At 33.1% G+C, this 23680-nt stretch overlaps 1 protein-coding gene across 1 annotated transcript in view; it reads left to right on the top strand.

Moving 5' to 3' along the window:
• The first annotated feature begins 3970 nt into the window (after nucleotides 1–3970).
• The window catches only part of LOC127718867 (uncharacterized), a 55786-nt gene continuing 36076 nt past the window's right edge, over nucleotides 3971–23680 (top strand). Inside the window, exons 1-2 of the mRNA XM_052224916.1 lie at nucleotides 3971–4049; nucleotides 5706–6098. Coding sequence (XP_052080876.1) covers nucleotides 5882–6098 — 217 coding nt within the window. The 5' untranslated portion in view covers nucleotides 3971–4049; nucleotides 5706–5881. The remainder of the gene's footprint in view (nucleotides 4050–5705; nucleotides 6099–23680) is intronic.

Below are 23680 nucleotides of genomic sequence, written 5' to 3'. Positions count from 1 at the left end.
TTTTGCATGTATTGCATGGCGACGTATTTTACACTTCTTAACTTATAACATACTTATGTATGCATGTGAGTGTCATTTTGGGACCCCAAAAAACAAAAATATTGCCAAAAATTGGGATTTCGGGGAACATAAATAGAAAACATAACAAACATGATGAAGGTGATATAAATGATGTCTTTACTGCAATGTTTTTAACAATAAATACTATTAGATACTTCTTAGGTGATGTAAATGTTCCTTTGAGGCCAAAAATAAATCTAAAATAGTGCCAAAAAAATGTATTTCTGTGAATTTTAAATGACAAACTGAAAACCCATAATGGAAATGATATTAATGATGCATATTATAGTTCATTACCATATTCTTAACAATTACGATTCTATCTTTGAAATACTTCTTGAATGGATGTAAATGTAATTTTGGGCCAACTAAAATAAGATATTGCAAAAATAATATGGTAATTCTGGAAATTTTCTGGGGATATTAATGATGCCTATATTGCATTACAATGTATTTCATGCTTAATTTTTTTAACTTCTTTAAAGACTGTTGTAGTCATTTTTAAGGTTAAAAAATATTACCTAAATATAGAGGAATTTCTCAGAATTTTAAAGAATACTCTTCTCAAATGAATGGAATGATGTCGTCAGTGCAAAACAATGTACCAAACAATATTTATTTTATTTTTTTATATTACACTATAATGCGTTTTGAAATCATTTTGGAACAAAAATTGGGATTTTGTGCATTTTAAATGTCAAACTTGACAAATATAATGCAGATGATATCAATAAGTCACAAAGTAACAGATAAGCATTTTATATTCTGTACTTTTTTTAAAAGTAACACTTTAAATAATGTTGAAGTTTCTTGACAAAAACTTTTTAAGAAAAACATGAATTTCAAGGAATTTTTGGTTGAATAACAAAATGATAGAAAATCTCTAAAGGTAATATAAATCAATGAATAAATCTACATATAACATACAATACCTGCATGCATATAGCTATATAACTGGCCCTGCACGTGTAGCTCACAAGACATGCCATCAGAATTCTATTTCTTTCGACTTTTTGAATATGCAGATAGGAGTGATTATAGAACTATAGTTATTCCCCTTTGCCCATGGCAATTATCTTCATTTCGGAATATGTGACACTTTACCCGGGGTTTTGCGACACTTAAACTATTGACATTCATTCAACAATCATTATTACATTGTTGCGTTAGACATTTTCTCTTATGACGTCAAAACTTTACGGGAACGCCTGAGAAGGCCAGTAATGCAGGACAAATAGCGCGGACAAGGTGTATATGTTGAATGTACTGTATAGAATAAGAATGTGAACATTTATTACTTTATTATATGTTTTATGGACAATACATATCTTTTAATTAAGAATAAACCCTTGGATTATAGTTTGTTGTTCGTTTGACTCAGAAAACACACCGTTTCATCTTTACCTTCTGATAGGGGGTTCTCCTTGTCTGGAGCAGATACAATAATATATGTAATCGACACCAGTGGGCCTCATGACACCTGCCCAGGTTGTGTTTTTTTTTTTGTTCATTGTTAGTGAGCCAGAAGAGGTCCATCTATTTTTTTTTGTATTTGGAAGATCTTGACAGTCTTGAGCATCTACCTCTTCGTACTAAATACTTAGTAGGTAGATTAGACGGCAAAGGTACATAGCAAGATTGGCATCGTTTAGTCTAAATGACATTGATAAATTTATTAATGCAGATATAATAGAATGTGAGCTGTGTGATACACGTTTAAATTGTATGGCAACTTTTGTAGGACATCCCTGTAGGGACGCTAAGCTGGATGCAGATAAATATTAGTGTTGCTTGCAATACTGTTATATTTCTGAGACACGAATTAAAACATCCGCTGAACAGTAGTTCTATAAAATATAATCACAAACTTCTTGTCTATTTTATACATTTTCCTTCGGATATTCCAACTGAAAATAAATAATGAAAATATCCGATGAAAAATGGCAAATAAAAAAGACATGGATGATTTTATTTTATAGAATTAGCCAGACAATTAACTTAAAAGTAAGGGCCGCACGGCCATTCGATATTCTGGGGAAGGGTAGGGGGCAGGAGGACTTTTGCCGAGTTTATTATTCATTTTAATTTCGCTATGCATGCTTATCTTTTTAATTAGCTTAAAGATGTTTGCTTGTCATATTTTGGAATGTTTGTCAGATTTTCGGAATCCTCTGGTTTTATCAAATCAATTGCCTTAAAAAAATTTGCCCATTGACCACCATTTTCTTTTTATAAATCTTTTATATGTATAATTATAAGCCATCTGTAAAAGTCTTATAAAATCTTTGTTATTTTCTAATAGTTTTTGAGACTTTAAACTTGTCAATGATAATGCCATGAAAAATCAAGAGAGAACATTTTCCCGCCAAAATTTCAATGGCTCATATCTCGAAAACAAGCACATTGACCTATACTTTATTTTGCTCTTTTGATTCCTTTTATAATCCCTTATCAATATATTCTAGTTTTATGAAAAGCTTGTTATTTTGAAACTGAGTAGCGAACCTCCTTAAATCATTTACTCCCAAACTACAGTATCAATCAGTACACAACCAACAGATTTAGTCGTATAAAGACGTCATAAACAGTAGTAGAAACCAGAGATATATAGTGCAATATTATGATATGTCTCTGTAGAAACGCATGACCTTGTAAACCTTGAATCAGAGACATATAACGTCACGGTACCCAAATTGCACCTTTTCAACAAAAATAGCTGCGGAAATCTTACAAGTTTTCTTTGAGACAACACAATTTGTATTTTTATGATTTGATATTATAGTATACCCGTCTTTCAACCTAGGTAAATATATTTACACATGCACAAAACGTTCACAGTATGTATCAGCAGATGGAGCGTTAACTGAAAAAGCAAAGTCTACGGAAACGTCGCCATGAGACGTTCACAAAAAGTCATCTTTTAAAAATGAGCAAATAAAATATGTTACAAGCATCCATTTCGTGAAAAATGAATAGTTAGGCATGGACTAATGTCAAATTGTTCTAAATACTTGAAGAAATAAAACATAACATCTGTTATTCGATTTTTAAGGATGTGAATTTAAGCATGGATGCAATTTGGGTACCCTCATTACAGACTCATGGATCGTTGAGAGGTCGGTTCAAGTCCATTTTTCTATTATTCAATATATATTAAAAATTGAATTGGTGTAACTATATAGTAAATAAGGATACATCTACAAAATAAACACAGAATGGAAACTTTTGTCTGAACCATGAAAAAACGTAGGTGAAAAAACTGTCAAAATAGGTGCAATTTGGGTACTCTCACGTTATACATATGTGTATTACTATGATACATGTATGTCTCTGCTTGTAATATACATATCTTTTTATAATACAAAAATAATCCAGTTTGGTCACTTTAAATGTATTTGATCGATTTTCGATCATATACCAAGACAAGCATTGACAAATTCTTGGACAGTTTAAAATTATTCCTAAAAATCACGTGGTCGGAGCTTTAATCCGGAATTGTAAAGTTAGCTTAATTGAGTTTATGAACGCATAAAGAAAAAGTGTCATGAACATTGTCATTACAATTTCTTCCAACCAATTTTCTTTGTTTTTACACTTATTATATAAATACATCACTGCCAAAACAGAGCATACTATAATTGCAGTCATGTCTTCGAATGAACTGACACAGGGACAGTACTGTCCTTGGCTGACGTAACTGAATTTTCTCTCTTACTCTTGTAAACAAACATTATGTCACTGATCCAACTGCTATATTCGACGCCAAATTGAATTTGTGTTTTATTGCTTCTTCTTGGCTTCAGAAGAGGTCCAGATTCATTTTTCTAACTCTTCACCAGAAGATATTCTGGATATGTACAGAAGAGAGCAATAAAACACGCCCCTGATGCTGAGTTCGGAGTCTGCGCACTCCTACAGCGCTCTTCTCGAATGGTCATGTTAAAGAGAAAGACGAACTTGAAAACAGTGTTCTTCGCCCATATCTTGAGGTATTTTGATTATGGAGATCCCTTTACACATACACTTAGTCCAGGTTGTGTCATTTCTGAGGGCAGTGGTCTTACCACGAGAAATCAGATGAACAACAACATGAACAAGTTCGGCCTTGAATATAATTTTCGGCCTCAGTGGTATCGGGTCCGTTTGCTCGAATATCATGTTCGCTCCTAGCTGCGGAACCGTAGCTCTTAGGTCCTTATGATATGTTTTGACTATTTGCAGACCCTAATATTTTTTGACTATTTGCGGACCCCGCAAAAAGTCGAAAAATATCATAAGGACCTAAGAGCTACGGTTCCGCCGCTAGTTTTTTATTTAATTCTTGCCAGATTTTTATAAAACTTATATCATAGGTTAATATCACTGCAATGTCTTGAGCAAGTTCAAAAAATCAGTTCCGACCAATTAGTTTTAAAAGAGTTATGCCCCTTGGAAACATTAACTATATGGAAAATTGCATCTTATGCGTTTTCATATGTTTAATTCTTGCCTGAATTTTATGAAACTTATATCATAGGTTTATATCCATGATATCAGCAATGTCTTGGTCGAGTTCGAAAATCAGTGCTGATCAATTACTTTTAAAAGAGTTATGCCTCTTGGAAATATTGATTATATGGAAAATTGCCTTATGAGTGCTCTTATGTGTACAATTCTTGCAAGATGTCCATGATATTTATATTATTGGTTTATTTCATCAATGTCTTTGAAGAGTTCAAAAATCAGTCCCGATCAATTATTTTTAAAAGATTTATGCTCCTCTGAAATATTGATGATATGGAAAATTTCCTTGTTCATGTTGTTTGCGCTCTCATATATATGTTCAATTCTTGCCTGAATTTTATGAAACTTATATCATAGGTTTATATCAGCAATGTATTTGACAAGTTTGAAAATCAGTGCAGATCAATTATTTTTAAGAATTATGCCCCTTGGAAATATTAATTATACATGTATATATGGAATATATTAATTATACATGTATATATGGAAAATTGCCTGATTAGCACTCTAATGTATACAAGTCTTGCCAGATTTTTATGAAATTTGTATTACAGGTTAATATCAATGTCTCGGACAAATTAAAAAATCAGTGCTGATCAATAATTTTTAAAAGAGTTATTTCCCTTGGATATGTTGATTAAATGGAAAATTGTGTTGTTAGCGCTCTCATGTTTACAATTCTTGCCAGAATTTTTTGACACTCCCGAAAATAAGTTTTGATCAAATATTTTTAACGAGTTATGTCCATTGGAAAAATTAATTATATTATAACGGAAATCACATTGAAGCCTTCATTTCTCTAAGATATATATAATACATGTATGTTTTATTTAGTTATTGCCCTTGTACCTTGGATAGATAAAATATGTACAAGGCGGGTGACATTGGAACTCTGTTCTTTTATAATGACTTTACTTTGTCATGTTTGTCTTTTAAAAATTGCTTCAAAAAAAAAATGTTAAATGTTTACTTTCCAAACTTTAATTTATTAAAAATGATTTCAGGATGCATTATGACTTTCAAGTCATTTGTTTGCAGTTCAAGGTCAAACAAACCAATAATATGTTTGCATATAAGAATATTGCTGGCTAAATCTTCATTCACATAGGGAGCTTTCTAACTTAAGATTCTTAAATTTTTAGGAAATGAACCAGATTTCCTAATGGTTATCTTTATAAGAGAACGGGACAGGGATCAAGATTTATATAATCTCGAAAGCCATGAGTATGATGCCTAGGTTTCGACCATTTCAATTATTGTCTTCTGCCTGATAGACTACTCTTTACAATATAGTACAAGGAATAAAGAAGACTAGACTATGGCATCTCTTTCTGTAGAGGAGGAAAACTATGTTCGAATGAGTTTATTACTGACAGGTATTTCTCCACGTGCTGTAAGAACCTGTTTTGACGATGAGTTAGCTCCCGAATGTTTAGAGGACTCACTGAAGAAAGAGTATAGCAAACTATTGGAATTGAACAAGGAATATCTAATCAATCAATCACAGTGGAACCTCCTGTTTCCAAGATTTCCTGGTAAGTGCAGAAATAAAACTTCCATGATATAAGCTTTTAAGCTCACCTACCAAAAAGGTGGTTAAATAGGAGTAAACTGCAGTTTTTGTCTGATATCTGAAAAACAAAAGCAGTTCAGTAAATTTGACGTAGGTTAAAATTGACCAACTGTTCAAGGTACAAATGTATCACCTTCAAAAATTTTACTACCCATTTTGGAGACCTTGCCCTTAATCAGGCTCATTTAAATATATACATGTATGTCGATATTCAGAAAAATTTCACAATTTTTATGCTCACCCCCCCCACCACATAGTGGAGGGGGCATTAAGTTTTACCCTTGTCCGTCTGTACATACGTCCCAAAATTGGTTTCCGTTCTCTAACTTTAGTTTTCCTCAATCAAATGTTATTAAACTTATACACAATGCTGATTACCACAAAACACAGATCAAGTTTGAATTTTGGTGGCGTCACTTTAACCGTTCTAGAGTTATGCCCCTTTTAAATTGAAAAAAAATGCTGAATTTTTCGTTTCCGTTCTATTGCTTAAGTTAGCCTTAACCAAATGTTGTGAAACTTATACACAGTGCTTATTACCACAAAACACAGATCAAGTTTGAATATGGGTGGAGTCACTTTAACCGTTCGAGAGTTATGCCCCTTTACCATGTTTACAAATGGAAAAAATTACTGAATTTTTTGTTTCTGTTCTCTAACTTTAGCTTGCCTCAACCAAATGTTATGAAACTTATACACAATGCTTATTACCACAAAGCACAGATTGAGTTTGAATTTTGGTGGCGGCAGGTCTATTGCTCTTGAGTTATGCCCCTTTACAAGTGGAAAAATTGCTGATTTTATTGTTTCCCTTCTCTTACTTAAGTTTGCCTCAACCAAATGTTATGAAACTTATACACAATGCTTCTTACCAGAAAACTCAGATCAAGTAGTTGAAGTACAAATTTGGGTAGCATCACTTTTACCGTTCTTGAGTTATGTCCCTTTATAACATTGTATGCAAGCGGGGGCATCATCTGTGTCCATGGGGACACATTCCCCATTTATTGAGTTACTAACAGATATAGAGAATTTTAAACAGTAAAAATGACAAGAACAGCATTTGACATGGGGTAGAAGTGACCAGCTGTTCAAGGTATCACTTGCACAATATTCAGAAAAATTTCACTACCCATTTTGCCCTTAATCATACTAATACATGTATGTCATTTTTTTGCAAATTTCAGTTTTTATACGCCTGTTTACGGGACGTACTATGGTATACCGTTGTCCGTCTGTCTCTCCGTTGTCAACATGTCGGACATAAACTCAAAAACGCTTTAACCAATTTGCATAAAACTTTGGTGAATTATTTATATCTATTGACGTGTGCTCCCTTTTGTTTTTTATAAATTTTAGATTTTAGGTTTCCGAGTTATGGGGTTTTATTCATTAAAAAAAGGGGATTTTCCAGTTTTCGGACAATAACTCAAGAATGCTTTCACCACCTTGCAAGAAATTTTGGTTAATCACATGTTAATTGTTTATATCTATTGACATGAACTCCCTTTTGATTTTTATAAATTTTAGATTTTACGTTTCCAAGTTACGGGGTTTTATTCATTAAAAAAGGGGGGATTTTCCAGTTTTCAGACAATAACCATGATAACTCAAAAATGCTTTCAGCAATTCTTATGAAACTTTGGTGAATTGATTATATCTATTGATCATGTTGATGTAAGCTCCTTTTAGAATTTTATAAATTTTATTTGTTTATAGTCTCTTACAACAGATTTACTAAGTATTGTGCAACAGCATAGTGTATTGCACAACAGCAAGAAATCTTTAATTGAATATAAATTCAATTCATATAACCAATTTCAAGTTCTTTGACTACATTTATTCAAAAACCTATAAAATGTCAAATATTTAATTACAATCCAAATTCAGACCTGTATCAAGCTTGAATATTGTGTCCATTTTTGCCCCAACTGTTCAGGGTTGGACCTCTGCGGACGTATCCAGCTGCGCTCAGTGAAGCAGTTTATTAGTTATTATCTTAAAATCCTTAACAGATAGGGACAGTTTTTAAACAGTAAAAATGACCAGAGCAAGATAAGATATACAATAAGGCAACTAGCATGACTAGTCGAAATCATTAGTTGACTTGTTTTTGGAGTTCCTGCTTTTTAATGACGAAATTATCAATTTTTGCCTATTATCTTGAAAACATTAAAAGATAGATAGAAACTTTAAATAACAAAAAGATAACCAAGACAAGATCTACAATTTTTACAAACAAGTCAAATTTTGCAGAAATAGTTATAAGACTCTTTTGAAGGAGGATTTTGTTTACCCTCTGTTGTGTTTGGGGAAAAAACTAAAGAAGATAGAGAAACTGTAAACAGAAAAAATGATCAGCTAAACAAGATCACCAAAAAATTGTTTTTTGTCATAAAATCTATCATGTCTATTCTATATCTAGTCTACAATGTTGGAGAATGTCTATGTTGAAGATGCACATAGACCTAGGTGAGCTAGATGGGCTCTTTTCATTAAAACATCTTAAAAAGCACAATCATCCTATTAAATATTTAACAGTTCAACCTTTAGAAGTAGTAAATAAGCAGCCTGGTGAATCTCATTCAAAGTTTGTACGATCACGGAAAATAATTGAATTAAATTGGATTAAAAAATTACAGACAGTCTACCCTTTCAGTCTTAATGATAATATCATGGGAATTGGTAATATATCAAGAACCGATCCCGTTAACATTTTGGATATAGTTTCTAAAACTGTTCGTAAAAACCGTTCTCATGGGCGTAGAAAAAATCGCAATCAAAGAAAATTTCGGACCAACCATACAAATATTTCGGACCGGATTTCTATTTCAAAAAACAATGGCAGACATTATCTATCAACCAAGCTCTGTTCTATACCTATAAATAAAGTAAATAAAATTTTAGAGGATTGCAACACAATTTCATATTGCAGTCCTATAAGTACATGAAGTATGAAATTGTTCAAATTATAATGGCATATTGTTATTCTAAACTGTTTCCCAAAATTGATCGCCCTGAAGATCATAAAAAACATTTTATAAAAATAAAGTATGTCAATAAAGGTTTTGATTTTGTAAATATTGCCAGTATTTTTAACAACCATTCTGTTAAAGAACAAATTCCTGGATATTTTGATAATACTGAACTCCCTCTTATTTGTTATATTTACAAGAAATCTACCTGAAAATTTGTGTTTAGTTATAGCCAATAAAATTGAGAATGGAAAAGTCTGTAAAGATGTAAATATCAGTGAAAATACACCTACGTCATGTAATTGTAGTAATTCCGAATACACTTATGGCCCCATTTCCTATGTTATAACAGGAGACCTTAACAGCATTCGCGACCGAGAGTTAAAATCATTCCTCAGTAAAGGACCTAAATATCGCCCCCCGTCAATTATTAATTGGAATGAGTGTCGTAATATCATCCACGACTCACTTCGTGCTTACTGTTTGAAATGGATAAAAAGGGAAAAAGCTGACAAAAAATCTTTGGACTCTTTTTTTAATTCAGTAATGAAGATAGTTGATATACGTATACAACATTTTAAAGAACATTTTACTCTTAACAACAACCATAAAAATCCTATTTCTCGTATCAAACATAAACTAAAAGAACTAGCCAAGGAATTTGTTTTTGTCCCGGCTGATAAAGCTGCTAATAATATCATTATAGTTTGACGTAAATTTTACATTGAGGTTCTGCCAAAGGAAATCATGAATTCACCAACATTCCAACTGACTTCATTTTCAGAAAACGATATCTGTAACAAACATAAACTATTAGCTACTTCTTTACATGCAGAACCAAATACAATGAAAGTCCCAACTATGTACTGGCTTCCGAAGCTACACAAATCACCTTACAAATATAGATTTATTTTGTCTTCAAGTCATTGTTCCACTACTAAATTGTCTATTCTACTTACTAGTACACTTGGTACAATCAAAAACCTGATAATAAATTGTTCAAATAAGGCCTTTGAAAATAGTGGAATTAATTACTTTTGGAGTGTCAAAAACTCTTTGGTAGTACTTGATAAATTGCATGCATATATTGGTGATTTTGAATCTGTTCAAAGTTTTGATTTTTCTACCCTATATACCACTTTGCCTCATATTCATATTAAGAAAAAATTCACACACCTAATAAAATGGGCATTTAAAAAGTCGGAATGCGAATACATATGTTCAAACTCTTTTAGGTCATTTTTTAGTAGCAACAAACAAAAGAACTATGTCAATTGGACATGCTTTGATACTATATCTGCCCTTGAATTTTTACTTGATAAGATTTTTGTTCGCTTTGGAGATTCCATATATCGTCAAGTTATCGGAATTCCAATGGGGACTAACTGTGCACCACTTATTGCAGACCTGTTTTTGTATTGTTATGAGTTACAATTTATGACTAAAATCAGCCAAGACCCATCGAAACAACATCTGATACAAAAATTTACAATACTTTTAGATATTTGGATGATATATTGGCTCTCAATAATGACGACTTCAGTATGTATACTAAAGAAATATCCTGTTGACCTGTTGAACTTACTTTAAATAAAGACAATACTAACAATGACCACTGTCCTTTCCTTGATCTTGATATCTATATCATTAACGGGAAGCTTAATACAAAAATTTATGATAAAAGAGATGATTTTTCATTTCCTATCGTTAATTATCCATTTTTAGATGGTGACGTTCCCTTGTCACCATCTTCTGGTGTTTATATATCTCAACTTGTACGATTCGCTCGTGTATGTAACAACGTATTAGATTTTAGCGATAGAAATTTATGTATTACTGAAAAATTATTACACCAGGGTTTTCGATATCATAAACTAGTCAAAACATTTACTAAATTTTATCATCGGTATAAGGACATCATTCGTAAATATAACTCAACATGCAGACATCTTATACGTTCGGGTATTTCACATCCAATCTTTTAGGGTAATATTCTTTACAAAGCACAAAAATGTCAGTATTCACCTCAAAAGCTAACAAAACCTTTAAACAGACTTACTAAGAAGGGATATACATTTTGTAGTTACGATACTGTTGTCTGCAGGTCATTAAAGATTGCATATTTTGGCTTTAATATTGATTCACTTATAGGGTCTTTGCATCGGAATTAAACACATTTATTCTAAAACCAGTTGTTGGCATGACACGGGTTATGTTCTTCTCATATATTTTATGACGGTATAATACTAAACCCCTAACAGGAGGGATTGTGCCTGATATTCATATGATGAAGACATAATCTTTCAATCAGTTTAATTGAGGTCTGGAGCTGGCATGTCAGTAACTGCTAGTAGTCTGCTGTTATTTATGTATTATTGTCATTTTGTTTATTTTCTTTTGTTTCCTATTCTGACATCGGACTCGGACTTCTCTTATACTGAGTTTTACTGTGCGTACTGTTGTGCGTTTGTTTTTTCTACATTGGCTAGAGGTATAGGGGGAGGGTTGAGATCTCAAAAAACATGTTTAACCCCGCCGCATTTTTGCGACTGTCCCAAGTCAGGAGCCTCTGGCCTTTGTTAGTCTTGTATCATTTTTAATTTTAGTTTCCTGTGTATAATTTGGAGTTTAGTATGACGTCCATTATCACTGAACTAGTATACAAATTTGTTTAGGGGCCAGCTGAAGGACGCCTCCGGGTGGAGGAGTTTCTCGCTGCATTGAAGACCCATTGGTGGCCTTCGGCTGTTGTCTGCTCTATGGTCGGGTTATTGTCTCTTTGACACATTCCCCATTTCCATTCTAAATTTTATCTTTTGTTTGTTTTGGTAAGTTATTGACTTGGAGAAGTCTATAAGCTATAACTTTTTGATTTTGGTAAATTATGTTTTTGCTTTACAATAATTGACTTGTTAAATATCACCCTTTGTTTAGAAATAAAGGGTGACAACACATGAAACATACAAATTATGACCTCTATATAGTACAGGTCAAAAGCAACATTAGACTTATGTACATGTCATGATGTATGTCTAATTAGCTCTGATTGTTAACATTGTCTATATTTTGAGTTAGAGCTGGTAGACTTATCGTTAATTTTGATAGTGTCCTAAAAGTAGTACATATACAATACACTGAGTTACCTTTGACCATATGCCCTTCCCATCAACTAAAGTTTGCCACATGCAAATTTCATGAAACTCGTACAAAATGCTTAGAACCAAAACTAGCAGACAAAGTTCAAATTTGGGCAGTGAGTCACTTATGGTTCTAGAGTTATGCACCTTTAATTATAGCTTGGAAACTTGCAAATAATTTCATTTCTGCTCTCTAACTTAAGTTTGTCCCATGCAGATTTTATATAACTCATATCATGCATATACAATGCATTTAAATAACAAACCACAACAGAGTTCTGCATTGATTGGTATGCCCCTCTTTAACTTGCAAAAATGCAAAGCTTGAGCAGTGGCATTTGTGTCCTCATACACAATCCCTTTTAATTGTACCCCGCGCAACATGTTGCAGGGGACATAGAAACACTGGACATCTGTTTGTCCAGTCTTGATAGCACTCTCTTGTGAACAATTCTTGCCAGATTTTTATAAAACTTATATCATAGGTTTATATCAGCAATGTCTTGGATCAGTTTTAAAATCAGTGCAGATCATTTATTTTTAAAAGAGTTACATGTATGTTCCTGTGGAAACATTAAATATATGGAAAGTTGCATAGTTAGCACTCTCATGTGAACAATTCTTGCCAGAATTTTATGAAACGTAAATCATAGGTTTATATTCATGATATTAGCAATGTCTTTGACAAGTTTGAAAATCAGTGACGATCAATAATTTCTAAAAGAGTTATGCCCCTTGAAAATATTAATTATATGGAAAATTGCATTATGAGCGCTCTAATGTGTACAATTCTTGCCAAAATTTTATGGAATTTATTATATAAGTTTATATCATCAATGTCGTTGTCGTATTCAAAAATCAGTGCCGATCAATTATTTGTAAAAAGTAAAATCACAAAAATACTGAACTCCGAGGAAAATTCAAAACGGAAAGTCCCTAATCAAATGGCAAAATCAAATGATAAAACACATCAAACGAATGGACAACAACTGTCATATTCCTGACTTGGTACAGGCATTTTCAAATGTAGAAAATGGTGGATTGAACCTTGTAAATTATAGCGCTAAACCTCTCACTTAAATTGTATGACAGTCGCATCAAATTCCATTATATTTACAACGATGCGTGAACAAAACAGACATAAAAGGTAACATTGTCAAAATATGGGTACAGCAGTCATCACTGTATGTGTCACAATCTCAAAACAAACAAACATTTAACAAAGAAGCACAAAAAGCATCTATCAAATATAACAGCCACATTCATTGCTTACTTATATATGTATTATAAATCAACCCATAAAGGATTGAAATATTTAAATATTTAAATATTTAAAGTCCTGTGACCGCATTCACATCTACTCTTAGTGTAGAGTCGTGTTTGACGCCAGAAAATGTAAACGTCACACTGGAAGAAATATAAAATAATTTTGTCATTCAAAGTATTTTCAAAATTATAATTTCACACGGGGAATGGTGGTATACAGGGTTGAAAAATCAAAAGTTATTGTTAGAACTAATTTCAGAAAAAGACCGAGATTGAAAATTATCCAGAAGTTCTTTAGAATTTTTAAGAATTGAGTTATGCCCCTTGGAAATATTGATTATATGGAAAATTGCATTGTCAGCGTTCTCATGCAGTCAGGGGTACTACTTGTACAAGTAATTTTTATTTACTTGAAGAAGTAAATATCAATATACTTATATAAGTAAATTTGTAGGATACTTATGCAAGTTTATTTTATTTACTTGTATAGGTAAATTATTTTATTAGGGCCCGCTGAATGGCGGACGACCTATAGTGATCAGTCTGGATGTCCGTCCGTAACAAATTGTGTCTGCTCTATATCTAGAGAACCGTTATGATTTCAAAGTTTATACTTGAAATGTATATTAACCAACACCATTGCAGAGGGTGTGTCATAATGTATGTACAACTTCCTAGGTCAAAGGTCAAGGTCAAAAACTTGGGTTTTAGTTGACAACCCCATGTCCTATGGTAAAGATCGTGTCAGCTCTATATCTTGAGAACCTTTATGATTTCAAAGTTTATACTTGACATGTATATAAACCAACACCAGAGGGTGTGTCATAATTTATGTACAACTTCCTAGGTCAAAGGTCAAGGTCATAAACTTCAGTTTCAGTTGACAACCCCATGTCCAATGATAAAGATACAAATTTTTTACCACACATTATTCACAGCGAGCCCACAGAGATGGCTCCCATCTCAATGATATCTAGTTGGCTTAGTTATGTCCCTTAGACATTCAGATTTTTATACGACCGCAAAAATTGAAAATTTTTTGGTCGTATATTGGTATGACGTTGGCGTCGTCGTCGTCGTCGTCCGAAGACACATTGGTTTTCGCACTCTAACTTTAGTTTAAGTGAATGGATCTCCATGAAATTTTACCATAAGGTTCAATACCACGAAAGGAAGGTTGGGATTGATTTTGGGGGTTATGGTACCAACAGTTAAGGAATTAGGTGCCAAAAAGCGGCCAAAAATAAGCATTTTTGTAACTTCCAGACAATAACTTGTGTGTAAGTGTATGGATCTTTCTGACATTGTACCACAAGGTTCCATATCACAAAGGGAATGCTGGGATTGATTTTGGGGGTAATTGCCTCAAAATTTTAGGAATTAGGGGACAAAAAAGGGGCAAAAAACAAGCATTTTTCTAGTTTCATGACAATAACTTGTGTGTAAGTGTTTGGATATTTCTGAAATTGTACTACAAGGTTCCATATCACAAAGGGAAAGCTGGAATTGAGTTTGGGGGTAATTGCCCTAAACGTTTAGGAATTGGGGGCCAAAAAGGGGCCAAAAATAAGCATTTTTCTAGTTTCCAGACTATAACTTGTGTTCAAGTGTATGGATCTCTCTGAAATTGTACTGCAAGGTACCATACCACAAAGGGAAGGCTGGGATTGAGTTTGGGGGTGATGAATCATAAGGGGGTTCAAAAAATTTGGGGGGGGGGATTTTTTTTTTCTTTTTTTTCTTTTTTTCCTTTTTTTTTCTTTTAAAATTTTCCATTTTAAGTTGGTTATTTCTGATTTATATTTAAAAGCAAATAATAATGATATGGTAGGAGATACACACCAAACAGGATGTGTAAATTATTATATAATAAGTATTGTGCAATAGCAAGAAATTTTCAATTCCACAGTATTGCACAATAGCAAGAAATCTTCAATTGCACAGTATTGCGCAATAGCAAGAAATCTTCAATTGCACAGTATTGCACAATAGCAAGAAATATCCAATAGCACAATATTGCGCAATAGCAAGAAATTGTCAATTGTACAGTATTGCGCAATAGCAAGAAGTATTCAATTGCACAGTATTGTGCAAAAGAAGATACCTCGTATAAATTGCTTATTTCTTGATCAATTTCAATGGGGTTTTATTCTTGAATTCTTGGGGTTCTTTAATATGCTGAATCTAACCGTGTATTAAGTTTTTGGATTTTGGGCCCTGTTTTTAAATTGGTCCACATTGAGGTCCAAAGGGTCCAAAATTTAACTTTGTTTGATTTCATCAAAAATTGAATTATTGGGGTTCTTTGATATGCCGAATCTAACCGTGTATTTAGATTCTTAATTTTTGGTTCCGTTTTAAATTGGTCTACATTAAGGTCCAAAGGGTCCAAAATTAAACTTAGTTTGATTTTAACAAAAATTGAATTTTTAGGGTTCTTTGATATGCTGAATCTAAACATGTATTTAGATTTTTGATTATGGGCCCAGTTTTCAAGTTGGTCCAAATCGGGGTCCAAAATTAAACTTTGTTTGATTTCAACAAAAATTGAATATATGGGGTTCTTTGATATGCCGAATCTAACCATGTATTTAGATTTTTGATTTTTGGGCCCCGTTATCAACTTTGTCCACATTGAGGTCAAAAGGGTCTAAAATAAAACTTTGTTTGATTTCATCAAAAATTGAATTCTTGGGGTTCTTTGATATGCTGAATCTAACCATGTATTTAGATTTTGGATATTGGACCATAATAGGTGAATGTCCAATTTAAAATTTTTAAGTTCTTAGACCACATTCATTCTGTGTCAGAAACCTATGCTGTGTCAAATATTTAATCACAATCCAAATTCAGAGCTGTATCAAGCTTGAATGTTGTGTCCATACTTGCCCCAACTGTTCAGGGTTCGACCTCTGCGGTCGTATCAAGCTGCGCCCTGCGGAGCATTTTATTTTACTTATACAAGTAAAAAAGTCATGCTATCTTCTTTTCTTGAAATTCTTAGTAATAGAATTTTTAATTGTCTGTCCTTTTCAGATGTCTTTACTCATCATTTAAGTGTAATTTTATGGACAATGAATGGATCTCTATGAAATTTTACAAGGAGGTTCAATACCACAAAAGGAAGGTGGGGATTGATTTTTGGGGTTATGGTACCAACAGTTTAGGAATTTAGGGCCAAAAAGGGGCCAAAAACAAGCATTTTTGTAGTTTCCGGACAATTACTTGTGTTTAAGTTTATGGATCTCTCTGACATTGTACCACAAGGTTCCATATCACAAAGGGAAGGCTGAGAATGATTTTGGGGGTAATTGCCCAAAACATGCAAGAATTAGGGGCAAAAAAGGGGCCAAAAAGAAGCATTTTTCTAGTTTTCAGACAATAACTTGTGTTTAAGTGTATGGATCTCTCTAAAATTATACTACAAGGTTCCATACTACAAAGGGAAGACTGGGATTGAGTTTGGGGGTAATTGCTCCCAAGGGGGGGGGGGGGGGGGGGGGAGGGGAGTCAAAAAGTTTGAGGGGATTTTTTTTCTAAATTGTTAAGGGTTTCATATTTTTTTTTCTTCAAAAATTTTCAAATTTTTTAAAAGTTTGAAGAAGAAATCTTTAATTGCACAGTATTGTATAAAGTGATAAATGGGTCATGATCTATCTGTAATGAAATTTTCAGACAAGTTTGACAACCCATTGTTGGGTTTCTGTTGGAAATAGTTTATTTTTATTAAATTTTACTGTTTTTGGTTATTTTTATGCCCCCGCCGTAGCGGTGGGGGCATTAAGTTTTACCCTTGTCTGTACGTACGTACGTCCGTCCGTACGTCCCAAAATTGGTTTCAGTTCTCTAACTTGATTTTGCCTCAACCAAATGTTATGAAACTTATACACAATGCTTATTACCACAAACACAGATCAAGTTTGAATTTTGGTGGTGTCACTTTAACCGTTCTAGAGTTATGTCCCTTTATAAATGGAAAAATTGCAAAATTTTTAGTTTCCGTTCTCTAACTTAAGTTTGCCTCAACCAAATGTTATGAAACTTATACACAAGGCTTATTACCACAAAACACAGATCTAGTTTGAATTTTGGTGGCGTCACTTTAATCGTTCTAGAGTTATGCCTCTTTATGAATGGAAAAATTGCAAAATTTTTAGTTTCCGTCCTCTAACTTAAGTTTGCCTCAACCAAATGTTATGAAACTTATACACAACGCTTATTATCACAAAACACAGATCAAGTTTGAATTTTGGTGGCGTCACTTTAACCGTTCTAGAGTTATGCCCCTTTATAAATGGAAAAATTGCAAAATATTTAGTTTCCGTCCTCTAACTTAAGTTTGCCTCAACCAAATGTTATGAAACTTATACACAATGCTTATTACCACAAAACACAGATCAAGTTTGAATTTTGGTGGCGTCACTTTAACTGTTCTAGAGTTATGCCCCTTTAGAAATGGAAAAAATTGCAAAATTTTTATTTTCTTCTAAATATCAAGTTATTTTTAAAATTGGAGTTATCTTCCTTTGTCCATGATTATAGTTGAATCAACTACAATCAATGCTTTATACAATGCAATGTTTAATTTTGACTTCCACTGATAAAACACAGATCAAGTTGAATTTGGGTAGTGTCACTTTAACCATTATTGAGTTATGCCCCTTTATAAATAGAAAATTGCTGAATTTTTAGTTTCTGTTCTCTACTTAAATTAGCCTCAACCAAATGTTATGAGACTTACACACTAAACTCAGATCAAGTTCAAATTTGGGTAGCGTCACTTTTACTGTTCTTCATTTTAGGTCCAATTATAACTATATGATATGCAAGCGGGGGCATCATCTGTGTCCACATGTGGACACTATCCACATTTATTTTTTAATATTATAATAGATTTTGTGTGAATTTAGTTTAATTATTTTTTCAAAAATATTCTTCTCTGAAACTACTTGGCCAAATAATTATACTACCGCAAAAAAATTTTGCAGTCTTATATTGGTATGACGTTGGCGGCGTCGTTGTCGTCCTAAGACACATTGGTTTTCGCACAATAACTTTAGTTTAAGTGAATGGATCTCTATGAAATTTTAACCATAAGGTTCAATACCACAAAAGGAAGGTTGGGATTGATTTTGGGGGTTATGGGGTCAACAGTTAAGGAATTAGGGGCCAAAAATAAACATTTTTGTAACTTCCAGACAATAACTTGTGTGTTATTGTATGGATCTCTCTGACATTGTACCACAAGGTTCCATATCACAAAGGGAATGCTGGGATTGATTTTGGGGGTAATTGCCTCAAAATTTTAGGAATTGGGGGCGAAAAAGGGGCAAAAAACAAGCATTTTTCTAGTTTCATGACAATAACTTGTGTGTAAGTGTATGGATCTTTCTGAAATTGTACTACAAGGTTCCATATCACAAAAGGAAAGCTGGAATTGAGTTTGGGGGTAATTGCCCAAAACGTTTAGGAATTAGGGGCCAACAAGGGGCCAAAAATAAGCATTTTTCTAGTTTCCAGACTATAACTTGTGTTCAAGTGTATGGATCTCTCTGACATTGTACTGCAAGGTACCATATCACAATGGGGATACCTAGGATTGATTTTGGGGGTAATTGCCTCAAAATTTTAGGAATTAGGGGCCAAAAAGGGGCAAAAAACAAGAATTTTTCTAGTTTCAGGACAATAACTTGTGTGTAAGTGTATGGATCTTTATGAAATTGTACTACAAGGTTCCATATCACAAAGGGAAAGCTGGGTTTGAGTTTGGGGGTAATTGCCTTAAATGTTTTGGAATTTGGGGCCAAAAAGGGGCCAAAAAACAAGCATGTTTACAGTTTCCAGACAATAACTTGTGTTCAAGTGTATGGATCTCTCTGAAATTGTACTGCAAGGTACCATACCACAAAGGGAAGGCTGGTGGTGTCACTTTAACCGTTCTAGAGTTATGTCCCTTTATAAATGGAAAAATTGCAAAATTTTTAGTTTCCGTTCTCTAACTTAAGTTTGCCTCAACCAAATGTTATGAAACTTATACACAAGGCTTATTACCACAAAACACAGATCTAGTTTGAATTTTGGTGGCGTCACTTTAATCGTTCTAGAGTTATGCCTCTTTATGAATGGAAAAATTGCAAAATTTTTAGTTTCCGTCCTCTAACTTAAGTTTGCCTCAACCAAATGTTATGAAACTTATACACAACGCTTATTATCACAAAACACAGATCAAGTTTGAATTTTGGTGGCGTCACTTTAACCGTTCTAGAGTTATGCCCCTTTATAAATGGAAAAATTGCAAAATATTTAGTTTCCGTCCTCTAACTTAAGTTTGCCTCAACCAAATGTTATGAAACTTATACACAATGCTTATTACCACAAAACACAGATCAAGTTTGAATTTTGGTGGCGTCACTTTAACTGTTCTAGAGTTATGCCCCTTTAGAAATGGAAAAAATTGCAAAATTTTTATTTTCTTCTAAATATCAAGTTATTTTTAAAATTGGAGTTATCTTCCTTTGTCCATGATTATAGTTGAATCAACTACAATCAATGCTTTATACAATGCAATGTTTAATTTTGACTTCCACTGATAAAACACAGATCAAGTTGAATTTGGGTAGTGTCACTTTAACCATTATTGAGTTATGCCCCTTTATAAATAGAAAATTGCTGAATTTTTAGTTTCTGTTCTCTACTTAAATTAGCCTCAACCAAATGTTATGAGACTTACACACTAAACTCAGATCAAGTTCAAATTTGGGTAGCGTCACTTTTACTGTTCTTCATTTTAGGTCCAATTATAACTATATGATATGCAAGCGGGGGCATCATCTGTGTCCACATGTGGACACTATCCACATTTATTTTTTAATATTATAATAGATTTTGTGTGAATTTAGTTTAATTATTTTTTCAAAAATATTCTTCTCTGAAACTACTTGGCCAAATAATTATACTACCGCAAAAAAAATTTGCAGTCTTATATTGGTATGACGTTGGCGGCGTCGTTGTCGTCCTAAGACACATTGGTTTTCGCACAATAACTTTAGTTTAAGTGAATGGATCTCTATGAAATTTTAACCATAAGGTTCAATACCACAAAAGGAAGGTTGGGATTGATTTTGGGGGTTATGGGGTCAACAGTTAAGGAATTAGGGGCCAAAAATAAACATTTTTGTAACTTCCAGACAATAACTTGTGTGTTATTGTATGGATCTCTCTGACATTGTACCACAAGGTTCCATATCACAAAGGGAATGCTGGGATTGATTTTGGGGGTAATTGCCTCAAAATTTTAGGAATTGGGGGCGAAAAAGGGGCAAAAAACAAGCATTTTTCTAGTTTCATGACAATAACTTGTGTGTAAGTGTATGGATCTTTCTGAAATTGTACTACAAGGTTCCATATCACAAAAGGAAAGCTGGAATTGAGTTTGGGGGTAATTGCCCAAAACGTTTAGGAATTAGGGGCCAACAAGGGGCCAAAAATAAGCATTTTTCTAGTTTCCAGACTATAACTTGTGTTCAAGTGTATGGATCTCTCTGACATTGTACTGCAAGGTACCATATCACAATGGGGATACCTAGGATTGATTTTGGGGGTAATTGCCTCAAAATTTTAGGAATTAGGGGCCAAAAAGGGGCAAAAAACAAGAATTTTTCTAGTTTCAGGACAATAACTTGTGTGTAAGTGTATGGATCTTTATGAAATTGTACTACAAGGTTCCATATCACAAAGGGAAAGCTGGGTTTGAGTTTGGGGGTAATTGCCTTAAATGTTTTGGAATTTGGGGCCAAAAAGGGGCCAAAAAACAAGCATGTTTACAGTTTCCAGACAATAACTTGTGTTCAAGTGTATGGATCTCTCTGAAATTGTACTGCAAGGTACCATACCACAAAGGGAAGGCTGGGATTGATTTTGGGGGTGATGAATCATAAGGGGGTTCAAAAAATTTGGGGGGGATTTTTTTTTTCCTTTTTTTCCTTTTTTTTTTCTTTTAAATTTTCCATTTTAAGTTGGTTATTTCTGGTTTATATATAAAAGCAAATAATAATGATATGGTTTGATTTCATCAATAATTGAAATATTGGGTTCTTTGATATGCTGAATCTAACCGTGTATTTAGATTCTTAATTTTTGGTCCTGTTTTCAAATTGGTCTACATTAAGGTCCAAAGGGTCCAAAATTAAACTTATTTTGATTTTAACAAAAATTGAATTTTTGGGGTTCTTTGATATGCTGAATCTAAACATGTATTTAGATTTTTGATTATGGGCCCAGTTTTCAAGTTAGTCCAAATCGGGGTCCAAAATTACACTTTGTTTGATTTAAAAAAAAATTGAATATATGGGGTTCTTTGATATGCTGGATCTAACCGTGTATTTAGATTTTTGGATTTTGGACCTCGTTTTTAAATTTATCCACATTGAGGTCCGAAGGGTCCAAAATTAAACTTTGTTTGATTTCATTAAAAATTGAATTCTGGGGGTTCTTTGATATGCTGAGAGTTTTGGTCCCAACAGGAATGTGGGGCTAATAAAGGGCCCAAATAAGCATTTTTCTAGTTTTCAGACAATAACTTGTGGAATGGTGTATGGATCTCTCTGAAATTATACCACAAGTTTCCATACCATAAAGGGATGGTAAGATTTGGCTTTGGGGGGTTATGGCTCAAACCGTTAAGGAATAAGGGGCAAAAAAGGGGGGAAAACAAGGGTTTCCAGGTTAATTAACAATTACTTAAGTACAAAACATAATTTAAAAGCAGTGTAAGGTTGGTAATTCAAACTCACTTGAATATCTCACCTACACTGCTTTTAAATTATGTATATTGGAAATTTGCCAAAAAATTTATTGTTAATAAATTCCATTGGAAATTTGCCAACAATTTTAGTATAATAAACTCCATTGGAAAGTAAGAATTGGCTTTGGGGGGTTATGGCTCAAACCTTTAAGGAATAAGGGGCAAAAAAAGGGGGAAAACAAGGGTTTCCAGGTTAATAGACAATTACTTAAGTACAAAACATAATTTAAAAGCACTGTAAGGTCCGTTATTCAAACTCATTAATTAATAATGATTACAGGTTCCAGACAATAATTTTTTGCCCCTTTTTTCGCCCTGAATTCCTAAAATTTTGAGGCAATTACACCCAAAATCAATCCCAGCATTCCCTTTGTGATATGGAACCTTGTGGTACAATGTCAGAAAGATCCATACAATAACACACAAGTTATTGTCTGGAAGTTACAAAAATGCTTATTTTTGGCCCCTAATTCCTTAACTGTTGGTACCATAACCCCCAAAATCAATCCCAACCTTCCTTTTGTGGTATTGAACCTTAGGGTAAAATTTCATAGAGATCCATTCACTTAAATAAAAACACAATGGTGTAAATTCTTATATGGAGCTCTAAATATATCATGTTTATAAACTTATTCAGTATGCAACATGTATAATTTGGAAAATATTGAAAAATAAATCTTGATTTACATTATAACACTTGACAAATTTTCCTGTTTCCTGTTTTCTGAGATTTCAGTCATGAAATTTTGTCAGTTTCCTTTTACACTCGTGTTTGTGATATTTCAAGTATATATCATTTATGTTGTCAATGATTGTAATAAAAATGATAAAAGATGTTGATACATAATATTATTAACATACATGTATGTGAAAATTTCCAAGATTTCATCGATTTTTTTTTTTTTATTAAAAAGCAATGATTTTAACCAAAACTCTTGAATTAACACCACTATATATACAACATGATATATATGATTAACATGATTAACTTGAAAGACTTTAAATACATGATTGGGGATGGGATATATAGAAGTATACTGGTCAGTCCATCTGTCTGACTAACTTTGTGTCTGGTGCTTAACTTTTGCTTCATCATGTTCATGGACTGGGGATGTGTGATAAATTTACCAAAGTTGGCTCACACCTTGACTTCTGACCCATATGATAGTAAAACACTTATCTGATTTATGTTCAGTGTGTAACTTTTGTACCAGAGCATTTAGATATTTAGATTTACAAAACTTTGTATGAAAGAAGCATACATGTGAGTAATACTGACTTTACATGACCCCTATGATATATTGTAAAGCATTGTCTGATTTATTAAGTCTCCCAAACGAAGTTTGGGAAGACTTATTGTTTT

This window comes from Mytilus californianus, unplaced genomic scaffold, assembly GCF_021869535.1.
Source record: "Mytilus californianus isolate M0D057914Y unplaced genomic scaffold, xbMytCali1.0.p SCAF_10, whole genome shotgun sequence".
Classification (NCBI taxonomy): Eukaryota; Metazoa; Mollusca; class Bivalvia; order Mytilida; family Mytilidae; genus Mytilus; species Mytilus californianus.
Note: the sequence above shows the minus strand (reverse complement) of the source record. Positions and strands in the feature narration are given on the sequence as shown.